At 61.0% G+C, this 25,012-nt stretch overlaps 11 protein-coding genes across 11 annotated transcripts, besides 28 other annotated features; 2 read left to right on the top strand and 9 right to left on the bottom strand.

Moving 5' to 3' along the window:
* Nucleotides 1–128: 128 nt before the first annotated feature.
* On the bottom strand, nt 129–1,562 carry Tco025E_04394 (uncharacterized protein; the record flags this gene model as incomplete). Its single annotated transcript, XM_029371304.1, has 1 exon — nt 129–1,562. One exon carries the CDS (start codon nt 1,560–1,562, stop codon nt 129–131), a length of 1,434 nt encoding a protein of 477 aa, XP_029228621.1.
* Nucleotides 1,563–1,593: 31 nt separating this feature from the next.
* Nucleotides 1,594–1,655: a microsatellite.
* Nucleotides 1,656–1,805: 150 nt separating this feature from the next.
* Nucleotides 1,806–1,834: a microsatellite.
* Nucleotides 1,835–2,075: 241 nt separating this feature from the next.
* Tco025E_04393 (uncharacterized protein) lies at nt 2,076–2,411 on the top strand (the record flags this gene model as incomplete). The annotated part of the gene is made up of 1 exon (XM_029371303.1): nt 2,076–2,411. The coding sequence occupies one exon, from the start codon at nt 2,076–2,078 to the stop codon at nt 2,409–2,411; it is 336 nt and encodes a 111-aa protein (XP_029228620.1).
* Nucleotides 2,412–2,454: 43 nt separating this feature from the next.
* Nucleotides 2,455–2,499: a microsatellite.
* Nucleotides 2,500–2,791: 292 nt separating this feature from the next.
* Nucleotides 2,792–2,851: a microsatellite.
* Nucleotides 2,852–3,519: 668 nt separating this feature from the next.
* Nucleotides 3,520–5,853, bottom strand: Tco025E_04392 (putative ATP-dependent chaperone; the record flags this gene model as incomplete). Its single annotated transcript, XM_029371302.1, has 1 exon — nt 3,520–5,853. The coding sequence occupies one exon, from the start codon at nt 5,851–5,853 to the stop codon at nt 3,520–3,522; it is 2,334 nt and encodes a 777-aa protein (XP_029228619.1).
* Nucleotides 5,854–6,180: 327 nt separating this feature from the next.
* Nucleotides 6,181–6,210: a microsatellite.
* A 133-nt stretch (nt 6,211–6,343) lies between these two features.
* Nucleotides 6,344–6,400: a sequence feature (A-rich).
* Nucleotides 6,401–6,761: 361 nt separating this feature from the next.
* Nucleotides 6,762–6,794: a microsatellite.
* Nucleotides 6,795–6,826: a microsatellite.
* Nucleotides 6,827–6,841: a microsatellite.
* Nucleotides 6,842–6,890: 49 nt separating this feature from the next.
* Nucleotides 6,891–6,922: a microsatellite.
* Nucleotides 6,923–6,993: 71 nt separating this feature from the next.
* Nucleotides 6,994–7,030: a microsatellite.
* Nucleotides 7,031–7,609: 579 nt separating this feature from the next.
* Nucleotides 7,610–7,649: a sequence feature (GA-rich).
* A 7-nt stretch (nt 7,650–7,656) lies between these two features.
* Nucleotides 7,657–7,681: a microsatellite.
* Nucleotides 7,682–7,964: 283 nt separating this feature from the next.
* Nucleotides 7,965–7,992: a microsatellite.
* A 73-nt stretch (nt 7,993–8,065) lies between these two features.
* Tco025E_04391 (protein kinase) lies at nt 8,066–9,442 on the bottom strand (the record flags this gene model as incomplete). Its single annotated transcript, XM_029371301.1, has 1 exon — nt 8,066–9,442. One exon carries the CDS (start codon nt 9,440–9,442, stop codon nt 8,066–8,068), a length of 1,377 nt encoding a protein of 458 aa, XP_029228618.1.
* Nucleotides 9,443–9,778: 336 nt separating this feature from the next.
* Nucleotides 9,779–9,811: a microsatellite.
* A 47-nt stretch (nt 9,812–9,858) lies between these two features.
* Nucleotides 9,859–9,875: a microsatellite.
* Nucleotides 9,876–9,961: 86 nt separating this feature from the next.
* Nucleotides 9,962–12,772, bottom strand: Tco025E_04390 (kinesin K39; the record flags this gene model as incomplete). The annotated part of the gene is made up of 1 exon (XM_029371300.1): nt 9,962–12,772. One exon carries the CDS (start codon nt 12,770–12,772, stop codon nt 9,962–9,964), a length of 2,811 nt encoding a protein of 936 aa, XP_029228617.1.
* A 22-nt stretch (nt 12,773–12,794) lies between these two features.
* Nucleotides 12,795–12,837: a microsatellite.
* Nucleotides 12,835–12,870: a microsatellite.
* Nucleotides 12,871–13,101: 231 nt separating this feature from the next.
* Nucleotides 13,102–13,179: a microsatellite.
* A 70-nt stretch (nt 13,180–13,249) lies between these two features.
* Tco025E_04389 (putative protein SERAC1-like) lies at nt 13,250–16,435 on the bottom strand (the record flags this gene model as incomplete). Its single annotated transcript, XM_029371299.1, has 1 exon — nt 13,250–16,435. The coding sequence occupies one exon, from the start codon at nt 16,433–16,435 to the stop codon at nt 13,250–13,252; it is 3,186 nt and encodes a 1,061-aa protein (XP_029228616.1).
* Nucleotides 16,436–16,469: 34 nt separating this feature from the next.
* Nucleotides 16,470–16,994, top strand: Tco025E_04388 (uncharacterized protein; the record flags this gene model as incomplete). The annotated part of the gene is made up of 1 exon (XM_029371298.1): nt 16,470–16,994. The coding sequence occupies one exon, from the start codon at nt 16,470–16,472 to the stop codon at nt 16,992–16,994; it is 525 nt and encodes a 174-aa protein (XP_029228615.1).
* A 5-nt stretch (nt 16,995–16,999) lies between these two features.
* Nucleotides 17,000–17,018: a microsatellite.
* Nucleotides 17,019–17,367: 349 nt separating this feature from the next.
* Tco025E_04387 (variant surface glycoprotein 3275) lies at nt 17,368–19,350 on the bottom strand (the record flags this gene model as incomplete). Its single annotated transcript, XM_029371297.1, has 1 exon — nt 17,368–19,350. The coding sequence occupies one exon, from the start codon at nt 19,348–19,350 to the stop codon at nt 17,368–17,370; it is 1,983 nt and encodes a 660-aa protein (XP_029228614.1).
* Nucleotides 19,351–19,427: 77 nt separating this feature from the next.
* Nucleotides 19,428–19,521: a sequence feature (A-rich).
* Nucleotides 19,522–19,607: 86 nt separating this feature from the next.
* Nucleotides 19,608–19,639: a microsatellite.
* A 559-nt stretch (nt 19,640–20,198) lies between these two features.
* Nucleotides 20,199–20,225: a microsatellite.
* Nucleotides 20,226–20,413: 188 nt separating this feature from the next.
* Nucleotides 20,414–21,631, bottom strand: Tco025E_04386 (methyltransferase; the record flags this gene model as incomplete). Its single annotated transcript, XM_029371296.1, has 1 exon — nt 20,414–21,631. The coding sequence occupies one exon, from the start codon at nt 21,629–21,631 to the stop codon at nt 20,414–20,416; it is 1,218 nt and encodes a 405-aa protein (XP_029228613.1).
* A 55-nt stretch (nt 21,632–21,686) lies between these two features.
* Nucleotides 21,687–21,770: a sequence feature (A-rich).
* Nucleotides 21,771–21,928: 158 nt separating this feature from the next.
* Nucleotides 21,929–21,967: a microsatellite.
* A 28-nt stretch (nt 21,968–21,995) lies between these two features.
* Nucleotides 21,996–22,027: a microsatellite.
* Nucleotides 22,028–22,208: 181 nt separating this feature from the next.
* Nucleotides 22,209–22,244: a microsatellite.
* Nucleotides 22,245–22,298: 54 nt separating this feature from the next.
* Nucleotides 22,299–22,958, bottom strand: Tco025E_04385 (charged multivesicular body protein 6; the record flags this gene model as incomplete). Its single annotated transcript, XM_029371295.1, has 1 exon — nt 22,299–22,958. One exon carries the CDS (start codon nt 22,956–22,958, stop codon nt 22,299–22,301), a length of 660 nt encoding a protein of 219 aa, XP_029228612.1.
* Nucleotides 22,959–23,067: 109 nt separating this feature from the next.
* Nucleotides 23,068–23,116: a microsatellite.
* Nucleotides 23,117–24,698: 1,582 nt separating this feature from the next.
* Nucleotides 24,699–25,012, bottom strand: Tco025E_04384 (uncharacterized protein; the record flags this gene model as incomplete). The annotated part of the gene is made up of 1 exon (XM_029371294.1): nt 24,699–25,012. A coding segment is annotated over one exon (314 nt), but the record flags the coding sequence as incomplete, so codon positions are not given.

Genomic DNA, 25,012 nt, shown 5'->3' with positions numbered 1-25,012 from the left:
GAAAAAAGAAAAGAAAAAAAGAAGCACCGCAACCTGCATGCAACAGAAAAAAAGAGTAAGAGGATAAAAAACCCTCCCAGCCGCCAGCACCGCAAGGGGCATAGCCGCCGCCTTCTCCTCCTCCGGACTTAGTCGCTGGTGGTGGGTGCAAGCAGGTAGTCAAACACCTCCTTCGGGCCAAACATAACGCTACGCAGGAAGCCCTTGGGGGCAAACTTGGCGTCTTCGTCCCCGTAGTAGCTATCCCGCGCGCCCCAGCGCTTTCGTCGTTGCCCCCGACTGTTGACGCCGTTATCGTCGCTTGGCAGGGCGCGCCTGACGTACGACCACGCCACGTACAAACCCACCCCCAACACCACACCACGCACCACGAGGCGCCCAAGTGTCTGGTATTGCCGCTGCAGTTGGTGGTCAATGCGCTTCTTTATTGCGGCCGGGCTCCAGTCCCACATACTCGGTGGCTCGTACGCGCCGGAATTAAAATTTGCGGCACGTCTCTTTTCCTCCTCCTCCCGCTCCGCTTCTTGGCGGCGGCGAAGTTCCTCTCCCTCTACGCCCACGTCTCGCATTCCATTGCCAAGGATGACCCCTAGCGAGCGGAACTGATCCTTGCTCAGTGCCGAGTAGTTTATGTCCACGGTGACGCCCATGCCGACCTGTTCGAGAAGCTGTCGCTGCAGCATCTCCACACCAAAGAGAAACTGCGCCTCCGTGATGGGGATCAGCTCCCCCGGCTCCTTCCCAACGTGAACCGCAAAGCACTGCTCCACGTACTTATTGGCCCAAAAGTGATCCTTCTTTGCAATGTCGGCGTAGTATCGCACGGCCCACGCACTGTAGTCGCGGTAGCGAACAAGGTAGTACTCCTCCTCGTGAAGGGCGCGCAGCCCTTGCCGCAGCTGATCCTTGAAGGCCTTCCCAGAGATAGTAGCCGACGCGGTGGGCGGGGCATGCGGCTGTCTCCTCACATCACTATCCGTGCGACCAAATTTCCCACCTCCGCCGGCGTCAGCGTCGGAGTGCAGAACGATTTCGTCGCCGTCCATAAGCCTGCGCTCCAGCTGCAGCATCGCCATGGATGTCTTGGAGAGACGGAACGCGTCGTGGGAGAGGTCAATGTTGTCGCCCTGGCAGGTGGAGAAGTTGAACTGCAGCTCCGGCAGGGGCCTGCTGTGGAGCAAGACATGCGTGCGGTTTGCCGCCGTGCGGCGGTGCATGGCCTCCAGCAGGCCCACCTCGTTTCGCTTCGGGTCGGGGACCCAAAACGTCGCCGCCACGTCCCTTCCGGTGATAAGCGAAGAGAGCAGCGAGGCCTGGCCGCCGCCGCCGCCGGCACGGTGGGCGTCATACCCGCCCTCCTCCGCCTGCCCCGCGGCAGCTTCTTTCCCGTCGTGCGAGGACGCGGCGGTGAAGACGCGGGGATCGCGGGGGCGGACGATGATGGGGCGACCCGCGGCGGCGTAGGTGTAGGCGACCAGAGACCCGTGCGACTGCGGACGCACAATCGTGCCGTCGTCCGACCGCACAACAACCGACTGGGCCCACTGAGGGGAGAGCGCCATGGTCCCTCCGCAACAAACGTGTGTGTGTCTGTATATATATATATATATTAGGTTTATTTATTTCTACACAGGTAAATATATATATATATATATGTGTGTGTGTACCTGCTTGGAGCGAAGAAGAAGACGCCGGTGGGCGCCTTTTGCAGCAAAATATAAGCTAAACCCAAATACGCACGTGTGCACGCAACGGACTCGCTGTTCCGCCTCGGTTGGGATTGGCGCCCGCACACCATTACAGCCAGAGAGAGAGAGAAAGAAAGAGAGAGAGAAAAGCAGCAAAGGAGAGGCAGTGCACCGGGCGAAGAGAGAAGGCCACGCACAGACGCTAAGTTGCTGCAGTTCTTGTGTGGAGCGCCACCTCCGCGCGGCGCCGCACAGTAGCGTGATAACGCATATACCAAACAACGAAAAAAAAGAAAAGCACGCACAGACGTCATTACACCGCCACCCAAAGACGTGTAACCGCGGAAATACCTCCGTTGCATTACACGGATACATATATATATATATATGCATAAAGATGTATATGGGCTGACGAGCAGAAGCGTCAAAAGAAAAAAAAATTATATATTTCCTACACGATCACGCGGAATGAGGCGTATTTCCTGCCCGTACTTCATAAAGACATTCCCCGCCGTCTGTGCGGGGTTGATGCCGGTGCCGTCCTTCGTCGTGGCTGCCATGGAGTCTACCGAGGCGATGCCAAACTCCTCTGCGGCGAAGCGCAGCACGGCGGTGAGGGGCGCCTCCTCCGCAATGCTGATGACGCGGAACGGCTGGCTTCGCTCAGAGGTGAGAATAACGCGAAAGGTCACCGTCCCCCCGCTTGCGGCTGGGGCGGCCTGATCCTCCTGCGTCATCTCTGCCGCCTCGATGCGTTCCTGCGTCACTTACTTTATTCCTTGCTGTTGCTTGCTTGCTTGCCTTTGCTGGCGGTGGGGGGTCCAACGCGGCGGTGAGGCCACGCCCACGCACGTGAGCAGAGAAAAGGCCGCAGAGTGGCCAAAAGCGCGCGGGAAACGTGAAGGCGAGAGGCGACGCCCACAGGCGGCGGCGGTGGGAGGAGGAGTTTGTTGCGACGCAGCAAACAACATGGACAAAAACAAAAGGAGGAGGGGGAAAAAACAACAAAACAAAAAAACACGCGTGCGTGCGCCAGGGCGGCTCTCAAAGCGGCGCAGCTGCGTGATTAATTGAAAAAAAAAAGCTGTTTTTTGGAACATCAGAAAATAAAAAAAAAGTGGAAGGAGAAGTTAAAACACAAAAAAAACAACACGAAAAAAAAACGCACGGCAAAGAAACAATGAAAACACAACAAAAGTCAACTTCTTTGCGCCGGGTCTGCATTACTCCATTACCAGCCCGCGGGCAGAGCATGGTGGCCGGTGAACAATCCCCAAGGCACCTGCTTGCTCCTTCGCCGCGGCCCCCTCAAATTCCCTGCGAACGCAGGGTGTAAAATAACCCACGTGTGCGGAGACACGCAGGGGACACAAAGCGACGGGAGCAGATGAGCTGGGGGGGAGGGAGGGGGAGGGGCAGAGGCAACGCAAGCAGAAGAGCATAGCCGACGCTAGCGCCAGCAACTGCCGCCAAAAACAACAACTGATGCAACTCTATTATGTTTGACTCCTCTGGAGAACGTTTTTTTTGTTTTACTTTTGTTGCCTTCTTTTTTTTTCTACTTTTTTCTTTTTCCTTTTTATTATTGCTGACGTCTCTCTTTCGCACTCATAACCAGAAAAAAAAGACGCACTACTCCCGCAGTAGAGAAGCCAAGTCCAACCTCCCATCCGCCGCCGGCTTGGCTCAACCGCAACGCGGCGGGTGAGTGGTACGGATGGTAGATTTTGAGTGTGGGATGCGGGGGCGACGAGGCGCCCAGCCACTTGTGTGCGTGTGCCTACGCATACCAACGGGCAGAGACCAGGCAACTTGGCATTTTCTGGTACTACTACCTAAAAGACCACTTTACGGGCGCGTCGAGGACTTCATAAAGCGCGTACGGCAGAGGAAAGGTGATCAGCAGGTCCGTTTCCGAGGCGCCATTTACCCAGTGGACCGCCTTCCGCGCTGCGTCCGCGCGTGAGAGAACCAAAACGGAGCCCTGTGAGCCAATCGGGCCTGCAAGCTCAAAGTCCTCGAGGGCCAGGGACTGTCCCGGCACCTCGATGGCGCGCGTGAGCGCCGCGACGCTGTCGAGGGGGTGGCTTGTGCGGGCATCAATAGCCAGCGCGGCCACCTTCACCTGACTGCCGCCAATGTAGTCCTCCGGCAGCAGCACGGGTGGTTTGGCGGAGTTTGGTACGGCGCTGAGGGCCTCTTTCACCGCCGCACTGATGTCTTGCCCGGTGGACACGTTGACCTCCTTCACTTTCCCGCCAAACGTGCACAGCACCACTGGCATTGCGCTCCTCACTCGGTGCTTCAGCCGCTGTCGCACCCCCTCGAGGCCTTCCTTGTCCTCTGCCGCTGCGCCAGTTTCCCGCACCAGTATCACCTGTCCGTCAAACTGCGGCATGGCAAGCTTTAGGCTGCGGACGAGGGGACAGAGCGCCTCCCTGTATGAGGCAAAGATGAGCAGGGGAAGCTTCATCAGACCCTGAAACGCGGTAATATACGGGGCGTGATTGTCTTTCTCGGCTGCGGTGCGTTCAACAAACACCGGCTGCGGAAAAAGCCTCGAGAGGAAGGCCTGCAACTGCAAGGTGCTGTTCAGCTCTCTGAAGCCGTCGTTGATGTTGAAGAAAAGCGGGTTACGTTCCTTCACTGAACGCATGAACCGTTCATTTCCACCGGCTTCGTCCACAAACTTTCCATACATGGCTTCTGAAACCCGTCCGCGCAGCAGCGTGGCGGGGGCGCAGGCATCCTTGTTGTCTAGGCGAACATGCAGCGGCGGCGGGGCGGGGTCCCCGCGGTCACTCATGCGGCTCAAGCGCAGTTTGGTGAGGTACGGCAGGAAGCGCGGTGAGGACTGCCACGGGCGTGCCATGATGAAGGCGTTGTAGACAAAGGGGGTGAAGAGGTCGCGCGCCGAACGTCCGCGATGGCTCATGGTGTTGGTGGCCACCTCCAGCTCATACCTGGTGTTGATAAACTCAAACATGCGGGTGCAGTACACAAACGGCGCGTGTGTGGCGTAAAAGCGTGGCCGCTGCGGTGTGGCCTTCGGGGGGAGCGAGTACGGGCGATGGCTGTGGGCGGTGTGGATGAGCCGGTCCCCGGAGGCGACCGGGACGCTCTGCGTGGGGTCTTCCCCCGCCGCCTGCCAGCGTTCGAAGAGGTTGAGCGGGAGGCGGTCCTCCTTGTGGATGTCGAGCTCCATCGTGTTGAAGAGGTTTGTGTGATCCACCCCAGCGCCCCAGGAGCCCCCGCCGGAGGCCCGGACCGCCCTCTGCAGCATGCCGTTCTCCGTGCGAACGTAGGTGCCGCCGTTCTCGTTGAGGAGATGGGTCACCTCCACGTCGCGGTTAACGAAGTAGTCGTCGTTGAAGAAGACGTGGATGGGGGTGGTGTTGCGCACGCGGAAGAGCTGCATCTCAATGGTGTGCGAGTCCAGGGTGAGGCGCATGCCGTAGGGCATCAGCACGTCCTGGTGCACGGTGGTGAGGCGGGGGTGCCGTCCCCGCATGTGGGGCCCCCGGTTGGCCGCGAGGGCGCTCAACATGAAGTTCTTCGCCTGATCCACCCAGTACGGGTGGTGGCCAGGGGAGACGATGAGCAGGCGGCCGCGGTGCCAGCGGATGTGCTGCTCCACGCTTCGGATGCTGTACCGCAGCTCGTCGCGTTCGCGGTCGCGCACCGATGCTTCCTTGGCGGGGCCGCCGCTCACTTCCTCCAACAGCGCCCGGACCGTTTTCGCGCGGGGTAAAGCGCCATGCTTGACACACTCCGGCCTCACGACTTTGCCCTGCGAGTAGAAGGCCTCCTCCGCACGCATAATATCACCGATGCATTCGTAGCAGAGCAGGCGGCGAAAGGCGTGGTCGCGCTCCGTGCCGTTCACGAAGGTGTAGATGAAGTCCATGTCATCGTACGCGGCCAACAGCTCCGCGGGGGTGTACTTCTGCACGGCGGTGGTCAGACCCCCAAGCGCCGCCGCGTCCCGTGGCTTAGCCTCGCCAATAAATATAGTCTGATCCCCCTGGCTGTGCGCCGCGCGGCCAGGCCTCCCCTGCCCCACCCTCCTCACGTACCCGCTGTACGCGAGGAAGCCGAGCAGCTGCATCAGCAGCAGCAAAAACAGAATGCACGCCTTCCGGTTCTTTGTAAAGTACAACCACATTCGCCGCTTCATTGGGCGCCAGTTGCGGCGGTGGAGATGCCGTTGGTCCCGCATTTAACCCGCTTGCTGCTGAGTTGGCTCCGCCTCCCCTTCCGCAAACGCCACGGGCAACAGCAACAGCAGATAATAATAATAATAAAGAATCCCGCTTTCCTTTCGCCCGTGCTCCTTCCCTTCCACGCTGCGAGGAAGAATTCTATGGCACCCAACGCTGGCAGAGACTCAGCTCACCCCGTGTAGCTTGCTGTTCTACGCGGTTTAGCCTTTTATTTTTTACCTTTCGCTTCGCTCGCTCCCTTCTTATTTCAGCGAGCTGGCCCCTCTACTTATACTATAAATATATATATATATATATATGTCTTCTGGTGTTTGCGCCTGTTGTTCTCGCCCCCACGTTAGTGCCTTTTCCCGCTTAATAAACTCACTCCTCCTAAGGCTGCCAGGCCCCCAGAATTCTTTTTTTTTTTTTGCTTTATTACAATAATATCAATGTTTTATGTATGTATGTTTCTCCGCGTGTTGCTGTTGTTTGTTTGTTTGTTTGTTTTTACGCGGGCCGCCAGTTGCGCGTTGGTTGTTGTGGCGGGGCCGTGCGTTTGTGTGTGTGTGTGGCTGCGGTGGACCCGGTCACGGTGCGCCTGCGCTGAAGACCTTCCGATCGAACTGCGTTCTAAAAACAAAACAAAAACAAAACTTTATTCCTTTTGCTGCTGTGGCTGCTGCCTTCGCCTGCCGCTTCCCTTTCGCTGCCGCTTTGCCGTCTGCGCGGCGCCCCCGCCACGAACGCGTGCCACAGGCGGAGAGGCAGGCGGAATAAAAGGCGGAAGAAGGGGAAAAGTGAGTGAGGCGCAAGTGGGTGCGGGGGATGCGCCGTCGCTGCGGCGGGGCGGGCAGGCAGCGGCCGCAGGAACGAAAACGAAACACAAAACAAAACTAAAAAAAACAACAACAACAACAACAAAACAACAAAACATAAAACACAAAAAAAATGGCAGCCGCGTTGGGCCCACGGCGGCTCCTCCGCCCGTGCCGGCGGCACAACAACAACAACAACAACACACACACACAAATGCACGCCCCCCATGCGCCGCGAGCCGAAAAACGAAAAGAAGAAACGTGGCGACGGCGGAGGCGGCGAGCAAAAATAAATAAAACAAAAAAAATAAAAATAAAAATACACCGGGCAGGAGGGAGAGGGGCGGCGGCTGTAGGGGTCAACGCGGACCCAAGCGGGACGAGGCGCCAGAGAAGCGGGCGGCGGGAAAGTGGGGTCTCTGCCGCTCCCTCCGCCTTGCCGCTCTGGCTGCAGCGGAGCAAAAAGAAAGGGAACGGATGCAAACCAAGACACACACACACGTTGCCACATTTATACGTGCACATGTATCCCCCACGACGCTGCGCCAACAGACGTGCGTCTACCGCGCGCAGGCCGCCGCCTCCGCTCGCACACGTCGGGGAAGCTGAACACACAGAGAGACACAGACAGAGGGAGGAAGCAGTGGAGGAACGCCTCAAGGCAATATGCGGTTGCGTTGAAGAGAACCATCAGTATTTGTGATGCTTCAAAGTACACCCCGCCTCACCAAACCAAAATACACATCGTACGTGGGTATACATGTGCGTGTGTGTGCCTGCGCCGCTGGGTTGCTGGTGCACACGATAAAGAAAATACCCTCTCCTCTTCCCTCTCCTCACCCAAGGTACTTTGCTTCTCTTTATTCCTTCAACTCCCTTTTCACCTCCACGGTGAAGTTATTTCCTCTCCTTCTTCTCCTTCTTGTTGTTTACTTTTACTTTGTAAGCGTGTGTGTGTGTGTGTTGTTGTTGTTTCCCCCCCCCTCAGATTCGAAGGGGTTCATTGCTGCAGGGGTAGGCACATACAGAGGGAAGCACTGGAAACGAAACAAAACAAAAATAGGCTATACACATATAAAGTAGGGGGGAGAGAGAGAGAATTGCACATATATGCATACATACATATGTATCTGCACGGAGAGAGAGAAAAAAAAGGCAACTACGCCGTGTGTGGGGCGCGCAGCGGTGCACGGGTGCGTGGACGTCGTCGACCCACCGGCAGTACACCGGGACCTCATTCACACACACACAAACGCAGAGAGAGAGAGAGAGAGAGAGAGAGAGTCACATTGATTGGGTGATTGTTGCCGTTTCATTATTGTGGGTGTCTGTCGTCGCGGAGCGGCGGGGCGGGCGCCTACACGCCACAGAGATCCAGGAGTCGATGTTCCTCTAGCGTTTGCCTCAGCATTGCGGACATCACGTCTACCTTGCGCTGCACCGGCACCTGCGTGTTCTTCAGGAACGGGTGCAGCAACGCCTCGTGGGCGGTCAGGCGGTACGATGGCTCGTAGCACAGCAGCTTCCGCAGCAGGTCGACCCCCTCCTCGCCGGCAATCTCGCGGAAACGCGACTTCTCCACGTAGTCGTCAAAGCCGCGCCGAAGGCACAAGGCGGGCGGGAAACTGTAGCCCGTCCGAGGCGCCTCCGGGGCCCCGCTACTGTTGGCGCCGTTGGCGTCATTCGAGGGCCGCGCGGTGTCGTCTGGACGCCCCTGGCACCGCTGCCCCGCCTGGCCCCCGTTGGTCTGCTGCGGCTGCTGCGGCTGCTGTTTCTTCGCGCCCGGACACGCCGCCAGGGCCTGCTCCCGCGCCAGCTTGGCCGTTGCGTCAATCATCTGCCTGCACTTTGGGTAGCTCGGCAGCGAGGGCCACGTCTCCGGCGTGGGGGTGCCGAGGAGGCAAAATATCTTCAGCAGCTGCTCCGCCTCCGTGCGGCCGTTCAGCAGCGGCTTCCCCGTGATCATCTCGGCAAAGATGCAGCCGACGGACCACATGTCGACGGCGAAGCCGTAGAGGGCGGTCCCCATCATCACATCGGGGCTACGGTACCAGAGCGAGACCACGTCGTGGGAGTACTTCTTAACGGGGATGTTCTCCACCCGCGCCAGCCCGTAGTCGCCCAGCTTCACAACCAGCTGCGCGGCGTCGTCGCCGTCGGCGCCATTGACGCCGCCATCCGCTAAGAGCTGATTGCCGCCGCCACTCAGTTCCGCCGGCGCGGGTGGCGGCGTTGCCCCCGTCTCGGGCCCAGGCGCTACGGCAGCCTCCACCGCCGCACCGCGACCCGTGCCCCTTGCGGCGCGGGCGATGTTAAGAAATATGTTCTCCGGCTTCAGGTCGCGGTGCACCACGTGGCGGCGGTGCATGTAGCGCAGCCCCAGGAGCACCTGCTTCATGATCTGCCGCGCCTCCTGCAGCACGGCGGCCGTCGTCCTGCAGGGGTGCCGCTCCATGTACTTCTTGAGGTCGTACTCGCAGTACTCAAAGATGAGCGTCACCTTGGGCGGCTCGAAGAGCACGTCGCGCAACGCGACGATGTTGTCGTGCTTGAGCTCCTTCAGCAGACACACCTCGCGAATGGCGGTGGCGGGCACCCCCTCGTCCTCCCCGCTGATCATCATGCGCTTCAACGCCACTATGTGCCCCGTGGCGTTCTCCTTCGCCTTGAACACCACGCCGTAGGTGCCCTCGCCGAGCTTCTCCAGGCACCGAAGCCGGTTTACGGTTGACATCTGCCAAAAGCAGGGGACACTGCCAGACACACACGCACGCACACGCACAGCAAGAGGCAGAAAGAAAGAAAAAACAAACCAAAGCGAAAAACAAGGATGTAAAGCGGCCATAAACAATAACGAATAGCTCTGGCAGAAACAACAAGCGAAGCAAGTGAGAAATCTCTCCTATTTTGTTTTGTTTTCATTTGTTTTCCTTCTATCGCCTTCATTCGCTACTTCTCTTCGTATCTATATGGATTTACGGCGGATACGGCCCCGACGGTGGCAGCGCCACTACGCCCGTCTGCCACTTCCTTCCCCTCCGCCACCCCCTCACTTCTTCTACAGCGAGACATGTATGTATGCATGCATGTATGTATGTATGTAGGCGCTCGTTCCCTCCTCATTTTTGTCTTCAATTAAAAAAAACTACTTCTCTCTCTCTCTCTCTAGCCCTCCTCCATACGCACGCGGGGAGAGAGAGAAACAAAAGGGGGTGGGCGTGTGTAACGGGGGAGGGCGGGGACGCGGCCCGGGTCACGCCGAGGAGACCCCGGTCCTTGCCTCGTATGCACGCAGCCGTGCGGTCAGCTGCCCGATGGCGGCGTCCTTGCGCCCGAGAAAGGTGTGGGCGTTGTGAAGCTTGTTGTTCACTTCCGCCAGCTCCTCCTGCAGCCGTCGGACGTCGTCCTCCTGCGCCGCGAGTCGCGAGGAGAGAAGCTTCACGGTGCCCTGCAGCTCGTTGTTGAGCTGCTCGCGGTAGCGGGCGTCCTCCTGCAGCTGCTCCTTCGCCGCCTCCAGCTGCGCGAGCATGTCCTCGAGCTGCGTGCGCTGCCGCTCCGCCTCGCGCTGCAGCTGCGCCGCGTCCTTCTGGCACTGCACCTTCGCCGCCTGCGCCCGACTGAGGTCGGCGCGCAGCGTGTAGAGCACCTCGTCCATGCGCCGCATGTCCTCCTCGTGCACCTCCCGCGACTCCGCCAACTCATCCTGCCAGGACCCCGCCCGCATTGCCGCGTCGCGGTGCAGCTGGTTCACCTCCTCGCGCAGGCGGTGCAGCTCTTCGTCCTTCGCCGCCGCCACCTCGCGCGCCTTCGCCGCGTCGCCGCGCATCTGATCCGCCGCGAGGCGCAGCGCCGCCGCCTCCGCCTGCTGCCGCTGCAGCAGCAACTGCAGCTCCGCCTCGTGGGCCTTTGCGGCCCGCACCGCCTCCCGCGACTGCTGCACCGTTTCACTATTCGCCGCCTCCAGCGCCGCCTCGAGCTCGAGCACCCGCGCCGCCGCCGCCGCATGCTCGTCGCCCCTGCGCCGCAGCTCCTCTTCGAGCTCCTGCTGGCGGGTCTGCGCCCGGCGAAGGGCCGCCTTGTGCTCCTCCGCCTCATCGCTCGACCGCTGCGCCGCCGCCGTCGCCGCCTCCAGGGCGCGGCGCTCCTCCCCCAGCTGCCTCTCGCACGACTGCTGGCGCCCCTCGAGCTCCGCGAGGACGCGCTGCAAACGCTGGCACTCGGCTTCCACCTGCGTCTTTTGCGCCCGGATAAGCATGAGGGTCTTCGCGAGCTCGGCTTCCCGCTCTACCGTCTCCCGCTCTCGCTCCTCGGCGGCCTGCTGCACCTCCTCCAGTAACCGTTTGCTTTCCGCCCGCGTGCTCTGCAGCGCCTGCGCCTTGGCTGCGAGTTCTTCGCGGAGTCTGTGCTCCTCCAGTTCCCGCCGTGTAACCTCCTGCTGCAGCGCCTCCACCTCCCCCGCGCGCTCGCGAAGCTGCGACCGCAGCTGCTCCAAACTATTCTGCCGCTCCTGCCCTGCCGCCCGCTCCCGGGCACGGTACTCCACATGCAGCGACTCCAGCTCATTCGTCAAGCGACTCACGCTGCCTTGCAGACCATCTGCCCGAACCGTCACAAGATCCCGCTCCGACTCCGCTTCTTTTCGCAGCGCCGTCTCCTCGGCGAGCTGTCGTCGCAGGCTCTCCGCAATGCTCTGCAGCTGGTTGGCCTTCGCCCAGTGCTTCTCCTGCATCTCCGCCTGCTGCCGCGCCGCCTCCTCCGCCACGGTCTCCTTCTCCTGTCGCATGTCTTCTACTGCCTGGCGCATCGACTGGATGAGCGTCTCCTCGTTTCTTAAGAGCTTCTGCCGCTCCTTCTCGTGCTGGGCCTCCAGCTGTTCGCGTTGCTCCATCGTCGCCTGCAGCTCGTCGCGGAGCTCCGAGACCTCGCGCCTGTGCGTCTCCTTCAGGGTCTGCTGCTCCAGCGCGTAGGCCTCCTCTTGTCGCCGCAGCCGCTCCGTGAGGCTGCGCAGCTGCTCCTCCAGCTCCTGCCGCCGCTCCTGCAGCTTGCCGGCCTCCCCCTCCATGCGGCTCGAGAGTTCCTCGTTCTGCGCCACCACCTCCTCCAGCCGCTGCGCGTGGCGCTGATTCGCCTCGTGCAGCCTCTTTTCGGCCTCCGTGCGCTCCCTGGCGAGCCTCTCCCCAAGCTGCGTCGCCTTCTCCTCCAACGCCCGCTTCTGCTCCTCGAACTCCTGCTGCTCGGAGAGAAGGCGCTCCTGCTCCTCCCGCAGCGTCTGCAGCGTGCCCCGCAGGGAGGTGATTTCCTTTCCCTGGTCCGCGATGAGGGCCTCCGTCTGCTGCCGGTAGTCCGCCATGATCTGACTCTTCTCCTCCCGCTCACGGTCCAGCAACGCGAGCAGCTGCAGCTTCCGCTGCGAGGCGTCCTCCGTCAGCTTCTTCTTCTCCTCCATCACCCCCTCGGAGAGCCGCTTCAGCAGCGCGATCTGGTCCAGCAGCCGCTGCGTCTGCTCCGCATGCTCCTCCCGCAGCTCTCGCACCGACTCCTCGTGCCGCGCCTGGGCGCCCTGGTTTATGTCATGCTCCCGCGCCAGGGCCACGCGGAGGGCCTCCGCCTCCGCGCCGCGTCGCACGCTCTCCTCCCGCGCCTCCGCCAACTCTCGCTCGGCGGCCACCAGCATCTCCCGCAGCTCCGCGTGTCGCAGCGGGGTGGCGTCTGCCGCCGCGGTGTTTGCATGGTACCCGGCGAGCTCCAGCGTCGTCGGTCCCTCACGCGAGTACGCCTGGAGGTGCGACGCAGCGGAAGGGTCGTAGTGGAGGGAAACGCAGGACTTCGCGCTGCCGGAAAGCGGCTGCGCAGCCGGGCGACAATAACTGCAGGAGCCCTCCTGCTCCTCCCCTGTTTTCCCGTTGTCGGTTGGGAGTGCCGACGACGACGACGGCGGCGGTGTTAACGTGCGACCCCGCAGCACGGCGTCCCTGCCGCTGAGCAGGGCGTAGGAGCCATCGGCGCCGGAGGAGGCAGGAATGCCCGAGGTGTTGACGGCTATTGCGCTGGTGTCCGCAGACATGGCACCTCACAACCCGCCCTTCCTCCCACTCGCTGCTGCCGCTGCCGCTGCCGCTGCTGCTGGTGTGTGTGTGTGTGTGTGTGTGTTTGTTTGTTTGTTGCTGCCGCTGCCTCTACGTGCCGCTGCGCCGTGTCCCCCTTGCAACTGGGTGGCGCGGGCAACTCTGCAGAAGCGGCGACTTTCCTCACTCGCTGCGCTGCAGTGCGCGGGTGGAAGGGCGAGGGGCGCAAGAGAGCGAAAGAGAAAAGGGAAAGAGAAGTTGCACAAAACGGAAACAAAAGCTGAAGTCCAGCGATGTGAAGCGAGGCGCAGGCTGAAACCAGGGAGAAAAGCAAGCAAACAAAAAAGAAGAAGACTGAGAAAGAAGCATTCCAGCAAAAACAAAAACAAAAAAAAGACAAAAAGAAGAGGAAATTGGGTCCACAGGTACACGTCTTTTTTTTACATGCACGCACACGCACAGGCAGCCTCCCAGGCTCACTTTCGTAGCAGCTTCTTCAGCAGCATGCGGCACGTCTGCCGCTGCGTTACGTCGGGCGAGTGATGCGCGAGGCCCCACAGAGTCCAGGTGTTCTTTGCGTTCACGGCCAGTGAGCGCTGCAGCAGCTCCACCCCCGCCCCGCACTGCCGCGCCGCTTCGGCGTCGCCGTGGTGGCGTCGAGGCCGATGCCCCGCGTAAAGAAGCCCCAGCGCGGTGAGGGCCCAATCGTTCCGCGGGTGCCGCCCCACCGCGTACTCCCACCACGCCTTCACATCCTGCATGTTGCTTGCGAGTGTCTCGCTTGCCTCGATGTCTGCCTCCGGGCTGCATCTATGGATCTCCCCCATCCAGTACGCCGCACGTGACTCCCACAGCCGATCGTCGAAGGCCGCAATGCCGTCCTCCCGATTCCCCTTTCGCTCCCAGCCCGTCTCTGGCGTGGCCGCCGTTGCCCCCAGCACAGTTTCGAAGTGTCGGCGGGCGGCTGGGAAGGCCACCCTGCACGCCGCCTCCACGTCTAACATCTTCACGCGCCCCATCCCACACAGCGCCCCCTTGTCGTGGGGGTCGAAGGCCAGCACGGCCTCAAAGAGGGCGGAGGCTCGCTTCAGGTGGTGTGCAACGTCCTCGCCGCCTTCGTGCGCGTCCGCCGTGTCGGCGGCAGTGACGGTGGCGCCGCACTGCCGCGCAGGCGCCTCTCCCTGCCGCAGCCACCAGGACTCCCGCAGCCCAGACGGGCCCCCCAGCAGGGCGAGGAGGTCCACCCCGCCGCCCTCGCGCCCGTCGCAGCGGTGGTGGTGCAGGTGCGCCCAGCCGAGGCCGACGGCGGAGACGCGGTAGAGCGCGTTGTCCACGCTCCGCGTGGACTCCAAGGCGCGCAGGTACGCCTCCGCGGCAGGGACCAGCTGGCCTCGCCAGAGGTGGTGCCGCCCAGTTAGGTACAACGCCAGCGCATTGCCGTTGTGGAGCTGCAGTGCCTCCGTCAAGAGTCGAAGCTGCCCGGTATTCATCTCGCCGGAGTTCTTGACAGGGTCGCTGGTGACGCACCACCAGGTGAGCCACTGACTCTTCACGCGGGGGTGGGCGTTCTCCCAGACCCACGGCGACCGGTCCTGCAAGGCGCCCTTTTCCTGCGTCTCCTTGACCGCTCCGCCGTCCGCAGTGCCCACGGCGCCGTGCAACCTCACACGCCTCTCGATGATCCACCAGAAGACCAACACGCTGGCGGCAAAGCGATTTGCCGCCTCTTCGCTGCTCTCCCCCTGCCGGACGTCGTCCCAAATAAAGGTGAGACTGCGTCGCAGCGCGGCGCCCTTTAGGAGGGTGGATGCGCGGACGGGTGAACGTTTTTTGTTCTCCGTCGCCCCCGCGGCATGGCGCGGTTTCCCCTCCGCCCGCGACGCCGCCGCCGGAATGCGCTTTATGGAGGCAAACGGGCGGCCCGTGATGCTGTCGATGCGAAGGCTGCGCTCCAGCAGGCCGCAGCGGCGAGAGCCCTCCATCAGGGCCTGATGCAGCGCCCCCGCACACTTGTCTGCGCTCGGTGGCGCGGAAGCTGTCACCGCCCCGGGGAGCTGGGCAAGCAGGAAAAGGCTCCAGCACAGACTGGCTTGCGCCAGCAACGCAAACACCTGCAAAAGGTTTTTTTTTCTCTCTACACTCATCGTCTTTGCCTTGCCGCCGCCGCCCCCCCACCACCACGTAAAGTTGGCCTCCTGGGCGCTGGGGCGCGCGCGGGGGGGAGTAGCCGTCGCCGCTGGCTGCAGCACGTCGCTTGCGTCCTGCTGCAGCAGCCGCAAGTCGCGGAGGAGGCGCTCGAATGCCGCTGTGGCGCAGCGGTACCTGCGGGTGACGCCAAGGCACATCCAGCCGGTGAGCAGGGCGCCCACCATAGAGACGGAGGGCGGAAGCCGGGCGTGTGTCTCCTGCGACCCCCACGAGATCGCCGCGTCCCGCTGCCACCCACAGGCCTCCGGCACACACTGCGTGGCCAACACAAGCAGACAGCCAGCGTCGTCCATCATGGCATCCGCGACGGTGAGCGTGACGGACTGTGAAAAGAAGATCACGACCGGGTAGCCGTCCGGGAGGAGATGCGTTTGGCAGAGCTGCAGGTGAAACCACTCCCACTCACGCCGCAGCGCCGCCGCAGCGCAATCAATGTCGTGCAGCGTGCGACTCTCCAGGGCAGAAAGGTGATGCATAACAGAGCGCTCGGCTTGACACATTAAGAAGTTCTCTAGCGTAGAAACGGCGCGTTCTGCCCAGTAGGCAAGGAGGCGCAGTGGTATCAGTAGGTAGGCCTCATTGGCCGTTTCTGTCGAGGAAAAAGACGCGGTGACGTAGTCGACGATGTCCTTCACCAACGCCAGGAGTTTGCTCAGCTGCATGGGCATCATGAAGCCAAAGAGGGTTGTGGAGTGCGTTCGCAGCCGCCGAACCCAGTGATCCAGCAGGTGAAGCAACATACGCACCTCAAGCCCCTCCTTACTCTCACGTTGGGGCAGGGCAGCATCGCCGAGAAGCGGCTCCCCCATCGCTACAACAGCTGCCTTGTCATTGCCTTCCACCTCCTGCCGTCTCGGGAGCTCTCCGGCGTCGGCGGCAGCAGCCGTCTTGCTGCCTTCCGTGCGAGAGAGCAGTCCGTCGCGTTGCATGCGCTTAAGAAAGCCAAACAAAATCGTGTAGGCCGGCTGCTCCTTTGAGACGGGCCGATTGATGCCGAGGTGGTCGGCGTCAAGGAGGTAAAACGGAAACCGCGGGTCATCCGCGGCGGGGTTGGCAGACGCCGGCTCCACGATGCGCAGCACCCCATTCAGGCGCCGGGTTTCCCCAAAGGAGAGAACGTGGACGTACCCCGCGTCGCTGCAGCCCTCAATCGCCTGGAAGAACTGCTCATTGAGGCTCAGCAACTCCTCCTTGCTGTGGTCGCCGAGGGTGGTGAGTATCGCCGAGGGAGCCATGCCGCCGATGCTCTCGTAGTACCGCTTCAGTCCCGTCACGACGCTTGCAATCGGGGCCCCGAAGTGGGGTGTGGCGTAAAACACGATGCCTCTCAGCGAGCGCAGGAGCGACGGCTGCGATGACCCCGCGCCCTGCCTCTCCTCCCCCTCCGCCTCGTCCGTGTTGGCCGCCGCCTCCGCGAGGCGCAGCGACACCGCCTTGTCCACCTGGACGAGCATCTGCTTCAGCACCAGGCCCCCCAGCGAGTGGACAATGAAGACGACGGGGCGCCTCCCGACACCCACCGCGTCGGAGAGAAGCCGCCCCAGCAGGTCGGCGGCGCAGCTCTCCAGTCGCTGCTGCTCGCCCTCGCCGGACGACGACTGGGGTGGCTGTGCGTGGCGGCGGCGCGTCGTCAGCTGCTGCTGCGGCTGCGGCTGCGGCGGCCTGGGTGCCTTGCAGCGCCTCCGCCACCCAGCGCCGAATGGAGCTGGCGACCCACTCGCCCTCGCGCTGCACCACTTCCTCCACCTCGCTGGCCTTCGTTTTTTCTGTGGACGACCAGCGCCACAGGGCGTGCGTGTAGCCGGCGGAGAGAATGCGGCAGCGCGGAAACTCCTGCGGGAGAAACGCCGCTGGCCACAGGAGGCCGTCCTCGTTCGTCCAGCACTTAAACTCGTCACTCCCCAGCCCGTGCAGCAGCACAATGTCGAACTCGGCGTCCCCGGCGGGGCTGCAGTAGAGGAGAAACACTCTCTCCGCAAGGGCGGGGTAGGCGGCAGCAGGCACCTGCGATGAGGACGCGCCGCCGCCGCCGCTGCCATTCCACCAAATCTGACTTGCTCTCATCCGGGCGCTAGCGGGGGGAGAAGGAGGGAGAGTGGGCCCCACCCACGTGCACGCCAGCTGGGGAGTGTGGGAGGCAACGGGGAGACCCGCATCACGGCAACAAATTCTCATTTAGCCCAGCAACGAAACAAACGAAATAAAAAAAAACAGTCCTGGGCAAGTGCGTAATCACCTGAAAATGCGAAAAAAAAACAACAACTATGAACGTCTGCAAGCCAAGCAAATAATGAGGTGCATACTAATAATACCGGGTGGAGTAACTTGAGTTGTGCGTCAAAGGAAGGGGACTTTTATCAGTGCCGCGGCGCGGAACGTGCGGACGCTACGCGGGCGGGGAGAAAACGACGCTCACAGACTCCAAGTAACGTACGACGCCGCCTGCCCGCTGCGCCCACTTCGCCTTCGCGTCCCTGTAGAAAGTCCCCGGGAAATCGCGCTCAAGGATCGTTGCCTGCGCCTCCACCGCCTTCACCAAGCGCTGCACGAGACGCTGCAGTTCCACCTTTGACTCGTACTGTGGCGAATGCGTGGAGCGGCAAAACCCCCCATTCCCGCGCCCCGACGAGGACGAACCCTCAGGCAACTCTACCCCACACGTCACGAGTCGTTTCCAGCTGCGCACGGTTGACCTCACCCACTGCGCAAAGCCGTCGCCTGTTCCAGCCCCGTTTGCGGCCGCAGCGGAGGATGGCAAAGGTGGCGCAGGCATTTGGTAGCGATGCGTGCGATTCTTCGCTTGAATATCTCTAGTGAGCGAGTCGCTCAGCTCGAGCACGCGTCCGCGGACGGACCAAAAACTCGCAAACCCTGCCTCCAAGGCACCACGCTCCTCTGGGGCGAGCACCCACTCCACGGAGGCGGCGGGGGCGCCACTACGACTGGCCGCACTAGTGGTAGTATTGCTGCCGCGAGCGCGACCACCCGCGGCATCGCGTGCGGGTGGGCGGGGAAGTTGCCTCAGAACCCCCATGACCTCGGCCACCTCCAGCACGCACTTGTTGTACTGCATCCGGTGATAGTGGAGGGAGGTGATGTCGTCCTCGACGACGCAGCCGCTCCAGTACAACTTCAGGGTGTCCCGGATGAAGCAAAAGTTGCAAATTGCAGGGCAAAAGGTGATGATGACCCCATTCGGCCGCTCCTTCGTTAACGCCGTCCCAATTTGCTGCAGGCGCTCTATTTCTTCGCTGATGTCGCGGACCGTCTCACGTAGGGCTCGGTAGTATTCCGGGACAAGCAGGCGACGCTGCAGGCGAGGATCGTAAGATGTGTACTCCGGCAAAAAAAATAGGCTCGCCTGGCACTGAAAAAGCTGGAAGCTGCTATTCACGTCATGCAGCTCGTACCGCGTCACGCGGACTCTGCGCGGTCGTCGCGTGGCGGTAGCCGATGCATGCTCTACCGCAGAGGAGGATGAGGCCGCAGCCGTGCCCTTTGCCCCTCCCTGCGACGACTCTTTTGCAGGCGCAGCATCGCAGCTTTGGGCTGCCGAGACGCCGCCAGCGGTGTCATCCGCCTTGCCACGCTGTTCGCCACTTGTGTGGCTCCCGCCCCAGTCCGTTGCGGTCTCCTTTTCCGCTGGGTCGCGCACGACGTACGTCCCAACCGCCGGGACCGCCCCTTCGCCGTCCAGAATTCCCAGAAGACTCGACACCCACGCGAGGAGGGCGTCAAGGGTCTGCAAAAACAGCATGAAGGCCACATACACGCGGCGCCCCTCCCTGCCGCACTCCTCCGCACCTCGGTTGGCTGCAGGAACTGTGTCACCGGCGTCCCCCGGCGCCTGCTCTGTCGCCGGCGTGGACTGCACGCCCACGCTCGTGCCAGTTAAAATCCTCCCACCCTGCCCATTCGCCTCCGTTCCCCGTTTCCCAACCGTCACGACGGTGAAGGCGTAGTTGTACTTCGCGTTTAGGCTCGTCAGGGTGGCTTTTCCTCGCCGCAGTCGCAGCTGCAGCGCCCGCAGCAAGGGCTCCTGTGTGCGAAACAACTCCTGTGTGTCGGAAAACAGGGCACACCTCGGCGGGGCGTCGTCTGAAAGGGACGTGAGAACGAGTGGGATGCCGCCGCGGCAGTAGTTGGTCGGCGGAAGCGGTGCGTCTGGCCTCGGCTGCGGCCCCCGCGTCTCCCGCGGCTCGAATGGGGCGGAGGTGAAGATGAACGCCTGGACGACGTCGACGTCGGCGATGAGGGAGGCGCAGGTGGCCCCAAGCAGCTCTGCGTCCTCAGCCGAGCAGCCAGCGAGGCGCGTCGCGAAGCCAACGAGCGTTGCCCGCTCCTCGAGCGTGGGGAAACGGACCGCCATGGGTGTCTTGCGGTTTTCGCCTTGCCACCGCTTGCAAACAAAGAAGCAAATAAAATATTATTACTAGTCGTATGTCGTTTTTTTTGTTTTTGTTTTTTTTGTTTGTCTTTTTGTTTGCTGGTTTCTTTTGGTTTCTTTTTCTGCTTCCTCGGCTTCTTCTTCGTCTTCTTCGATTTTTGAGGCTACCTTCCCTTCCTCCCCCCAAACCCGTGGAAGTTGCAGGGTGGCACGTGGACAATAAAAAGGGGAAAACGAAAAACAACAACAACAACAACAACAACAACAACAAAAAGGCAACGCGCAGCCGGCAGCGGCCGAGTCCCTTCGCAGCCCTACGAAGATGGCGAGCCCCCACAGTGGGAGGAGGGGGCGTTGGTTCGAGGCGCCCCACGCACCCCGCCGCCGCCGCCGAGAATTATCCGGCAGCACGCAGGTTGCATGCAGGAGGCCGTGCGGCCAGCGCCGTCCCGGGCCCTCACGATGGGCTTCGCAAGTGGCAGTCTGTGAGGAGGGGAGGGGGGTGGGCCACACACGCAGCGGCCAGAACTTTGCCCGCGTGGAGGGCATCGGCGGTGCTTGCAGTCGCGGTAGTTGCGGTGCGAGGGCCAAGGGGGGGGAGGGGGAAAAGGGTCCATGCACCCGCACCAGCTTTTACACCGCGGCATCTTTGGAGCAGGGAAAATTCACGTGGCGTACAAAGAAACCAGGGCCCGCTTAAGCACGACGCGATATCACTTATTGGGCCGCATATTCCTTCCACGGGCGTCTATTAGACAAACTCCAGGGACACACACACACACAGTGAGAGAAAAGGAGGGGAGAGAAAGACCGCCCATACGCAGCAAGAGAAGAATAACAACAACAACAAGAAAACATACCCGTACCTGACGCCACACAGTGAGGGAGAGCCACATACACGTGCGTAAGAGGCATCCTTGTGTGGTTGCCAAGCGAACTTTTCCCACACAGTCTGCCGCCAAGGCAAAATGTGCTTGGCTACGTTTCTTCGCCCCTCCATCCCTTAAAATTGGTTAGCAGAGAGGAATACGGTACCCACTTCGCATCAGCCCTGCACGGCTTTGCTGTTGTAGGCGTCCCATTCATCCATCGACTTGAACGGCTTGGCCACGATGTACAGCGAGGTGCCAAAGTGCTTCTCCTCCTCCTTCACGACCGTGAGCCCTGCGAGACGAAGATACCGTCTAATATCACGATTCCACCAGCACCCCCACTTTTTCGCGTGTCGAGGAGCCCACTTGTCGAGGTGGTCGTTAATGCGCGCCCAGCGCCCCTTGCCGTGTTCAAGCAAAAGAAGGTTCCCACTTGGTTTACACACCCGCGACATCTCACGAAGCGCGCGCACCGGGTCGTCGAAGCTGCAGAGACCAAACATGTCCACCACTGTGTCAAAACTGTTGTCTGGAAAAGGCATTTGCTCCGCCGCGTAGTTTGCCACAGCGAAGATGGGCTCATTCGTCGCGGCTCCATCCACTGCATGCGCCTGCGTTCTTTTCTCGGCCTCGCGCCGCCGCAGCTCTGCCTGACCGTCCCGATCCAACAGGGGGAGCATGTTCCCAGGGAGCGCGGCCTGCAGAATAGGCGCCACTGCAGCATCCGCAAAGGCGTCCCCGCTGTCGTGCAGCGGGGTGGCGAGGACCTCCACCACGGTCCCATCGCCGTGAAAAATCTTGCGCCTGATCACACCCCCGCCAGGGGTGTGCCGCTGCCCCTCACTTTTATTTTCCGCGGAGGATCCACCGTCGCCCCCGGCTCCGGCGGCCTCACTTTTCTTCACCGCGTCAAGGATGCCAGCCACGTCGTAGTCGGGGTAGCGGTAGGGAGCGTAGCCGCAGCGCTGCTGGATCTGCTTGGTCGTCGCCTCCACCATGCCTGGCGAGCGGTCACTCATCACGATCTCCACCACCGGCGCGTGGCTCGGCTGCTGCCCACCTCTTCCCTCACCTGCCGCCGCGGGGCGCAGCAGGGGCTCGTAGTAACTCGCGTTGCCTCCACAACCCGCGCCAACTTCCAGGACGCGGCCCCGCACCAGGCCCTCATCCCGCAGCATGCGCCGCCGCCAGCGGCTGATGCCAAGATAAAACTCCTGTCCACGCGTCTGCTTTTCATAGGCATTTTCGTGCGACAGCGCATCGTAGCGCTCAAGCCGCTGCCGGTTGTTCACTGTGTAGGAGGGCGGGGGGCTGAGGGCGACGCCGACAAAGTACGCTGTCCCCGCAAACACCGAGGCACATGATGTAACGAAAAAAATTCGACCGAGCATCAACTTCTTGCCTTGTTATCCTTGTCTCTGCTTTTCCCCTTTCTGCGTATGTGTCTCTATCGTTTCCTTGTTGCTTGTGTGTTTTTTTTGTTTCGGCTTTTGTCTTTCTTCCTTTTTTTTTCCCTCTCCCGTTTCTCTCGCCTACCCTCTCCCCTCGCACGTTTCCTCAAGCGGGTGTGCCCAGAGAAGCCTCGCGGAGAGGGAAACATACCGGGGGGAGGGGGCCGCAATAAAAACGAGGCCACGGCGGACGCACACACCCGCCAAGAGAGGCGAAGACGCGGGCAACGCGGGGAAGCACAGGCCCAAGAGACACGCACACGCACACGCACACACGTGGATAAACAGAGAGATAGATCCGTAAATATATATATATATATATATATATATGTATATGTGTGTATATACACACACACGTATATATTCATTGGCAAAAGGCTTCTTCTTGGGTGCCGTAGCGTAGCCCTGGACACGTGTCAGCAGGGCACGCCGCCAGTTTTGGCCTCGCGGATCGCCAACTGTATCCAAAGCTTTAAAAAAGAAAATGTATATATATATATATTTTAAAGCCATTAAAACACACACACACACACACACACACGACAAAAAAACAACTGTGCACCTCTGCGCCTTCGCCTTCTCAACTAAAACGCAACACGTGTCTCTGCTACGCAGACAAGCCTATTCTTTCGGACTCTCCCGCAGTTGCATGGCCCTCCGTTGCCGGGGATTGTGGGAGTTTATGCGTCGGAACGGCAACTTCTTCCACTGCGACCTCCGCAGCAGGGGCACTACTTACGCCTTGAGAAAGCAGCTCAGCAAGAAGGGCTTCATCATCCTCGTATCCTTCAAGCGGCTGTGCCAAAATAACGTTGATACGCCGGGCCTCCTCGATTGTTTCTGCAGTATCATCCATGAGCTCGGCAATGTCATCCACGTTTAGCATCGCGTTCAGCTTTGAAAGCTCCTCCTTGCCCCCTTTTATTGCATCAAACACCTCCAGCTCAATCTGGGTAAATTCAACCGTGTCAAGCAACCTTTGTACATTATCCAGCATGTCCGTAACGCTTGTGACCTGCGTCCGCTGTAGCTGCTCCCGCTTGAGGCAATACAAAGCCTTACGACGATTGCCAGAGCGCACGAACTCACGGGCCTTGGCGCGCTCTTCCTTCGCCACAACGTCATACCGTCTGACCGCCGCCATAAGCCTGTCACGCTGCAACTTCAGCTCCAACTGAGCTCTGTCCGACGAAGTGATGACAGCCTTGGGCGCCTCGGCCGACACCTTACGCTGCTGAACCGGGACTTTACTTGTATGGGCCCCCATCTTTGCGCCACCGCCCCACCCCCACTCCCCACGCTACCTTTTTGCGCGGCAGACGCAGCCATCCATGCACCCACAGAGAAAGAAATCATAATTTAAAAAATACACACACATATATATATATAGAGAGAGAGAGAGGCTCAAGTATATATATATATATACTACAGTTCCAGAATAAGAATGATGCTCACACTCCTCATAAGAAAGAATCGTGGTGTATTGGAAAGACGGTGAAAAGGAAATGTCCAAATCCCCCGACGACGCCGCTGACCGGCATCGTGGTGCCACGGTTTGCCACTCACTCAAAAAGGAGGGCCCAAGCACCAGTCCGTGGATCGCGGCTACATGCTCCACGGCAACGCGCCCTGCAGTTGTTGGGGGAACTAAAGCAGAGCCGCTATTTCGGCCTCAACGGGGAGGTTGGCGGGAGTTGGCGGGTTCACCGCCTTCCCCACCCCCTACCATCGACGCCCACCGCCTCCGTTCTCTTTTTTTTTTTTCTCTCTCCTTCTTCGAACGTCAGCGTTCTCCCGCTCCACGTGCGGAGCCCCATCGCCCTTCTGAGGAGGCTGCGGTGGCAGCAACTTCTCCGTCGTGCGAGAACAGCCAAAGTTGAAGCCAAGCACTCTCGCCGAATCCGTTTCCTCCTCCCCCGAAGAGTGGTGCAGGAGGAGAAGTTTCGATGCGCATCAGTTAAGGCGCACACCCCGCGGGCGAGTGTGGGTGGGAAGCAAAGGAGTCCAAAACTGGGAAAAGCGAGCAAAATAATAAAATAAACTGCCCTCCCTCCATTCGCCGGGCGAGCGACACCATCCACACACGTATTGTCGTCACGGACGGGAAACGGTTCATGGCTTGGGAGACCGCACAGACCACACAGGAGCCGGGCAGGTCGCTTACTAAACTAGAGCTCAGGCGTCCCCAATCCCTCCAAACCGAATTTGGCTCGCCGTGCCGCACAGGAGAGCAGCGCCCCGGCGCCTCCTCGCACACAAGCTGTTTCTGAGCCACGGCTTAGTTTTGCGTGCCTTGCCCCGCCCTTGCCGTGAACTCTGCCAACGCGGGCGCCTGGGGCTTGCGCCCGGCGACAAAGGTGGAAGGGCAGTGCGGGCACCGTGTGCACCCCACGCCGATGGATCTTTGGCAGTGGCTCCGCCACGTCCGCCTCACTATCATCGCATGGTCGTTTTGTGGAGCGCTGCGGTTAGGCGCGGCCAAACAGCCCCTGAGCGTGACTTGCGCCGGGCGCTGCAGACAGACGCTTCCGAAGTGCGTCGCGGGAATCGCAAGGCATCTCGCAGGAAATGCAAGGGAAGGCGTTGCTCCGTATTTTTTTCTATATTCCTTCATCGGGAAGGGACGCATTTATTTTCCCCAGCGGGGCAAACGCTGCCCTTCCCGCGCTCTCAGGGTTACTCCGCCGTGGCGTTGCGGCGCTGGTCTCGTTGCCGCCTCGGCAGTGACGAGTGCCCCGCCCTCACGTGACGAACGGCCCACCCGACACGTTTGACCTGCACGCAGTAGGGACGTTTGAGGCGCTCCGGGTCCTCCGCCACACTACGGAAAGTGGGGAGTATTCCAGTAGTTGCGGTGCAATGGGAATGCGCAGGAGGAAGCGGTCTGGGTGAAGTTTTCGAGCATGCGCGCGCGGGTCCAGCTGGGCGCCCACGCGTGTTTTGGGCAGCACGGGCACTCGAAGCGACCAGGGTGGCCGCGAGAGAACCCAGTTCACCACAGGAGCCTTCAGGGCGTGTTGGCCGCAGCAGTGGGCCTTTGCGCCAACTGAAGTGGAACTGCGCGCGACAGCGCTTGCCACAAGCGGGGCATCGAAGGTCGAGGGCGCGCTGATGGACGCGCTCTCGCAGCGGCGGCCGGGGTTGTGGAGGAGGCGCCGGGGTTCTCGCGCGCGGTGCGGTGCGGGCCACGCGAATCGCACTCACACTTGGGGGGCGGGCCTATCGCGTGCTTCGCCGTCATGTGTGCACCCGAAACGCCTCCCCACCAGTTGTCGTGAAGCCGCATTTCGCGCAGACGCCTGCGTGCCCCTCGGCGCGTTC

This window comes from Trypanosoma conorhini, assembly GCF_003719485.1.
Source record: "Trypanosoma conorhini strain 025E chromosome Unknown Tco_14.4_contig_00222, whole genome shotgun sequence".
NCBI classification, from domain to species: domain Eukaryota; phylum Euglenozoa; class Kinetoplastea; order Trypanosomatida; family Trypanosomatidae; genus Trypanosoma; species Trypanosoma conorhini.
This window is presented reverse-complemented; position numbering and strand designations above follow the sequence as displayed.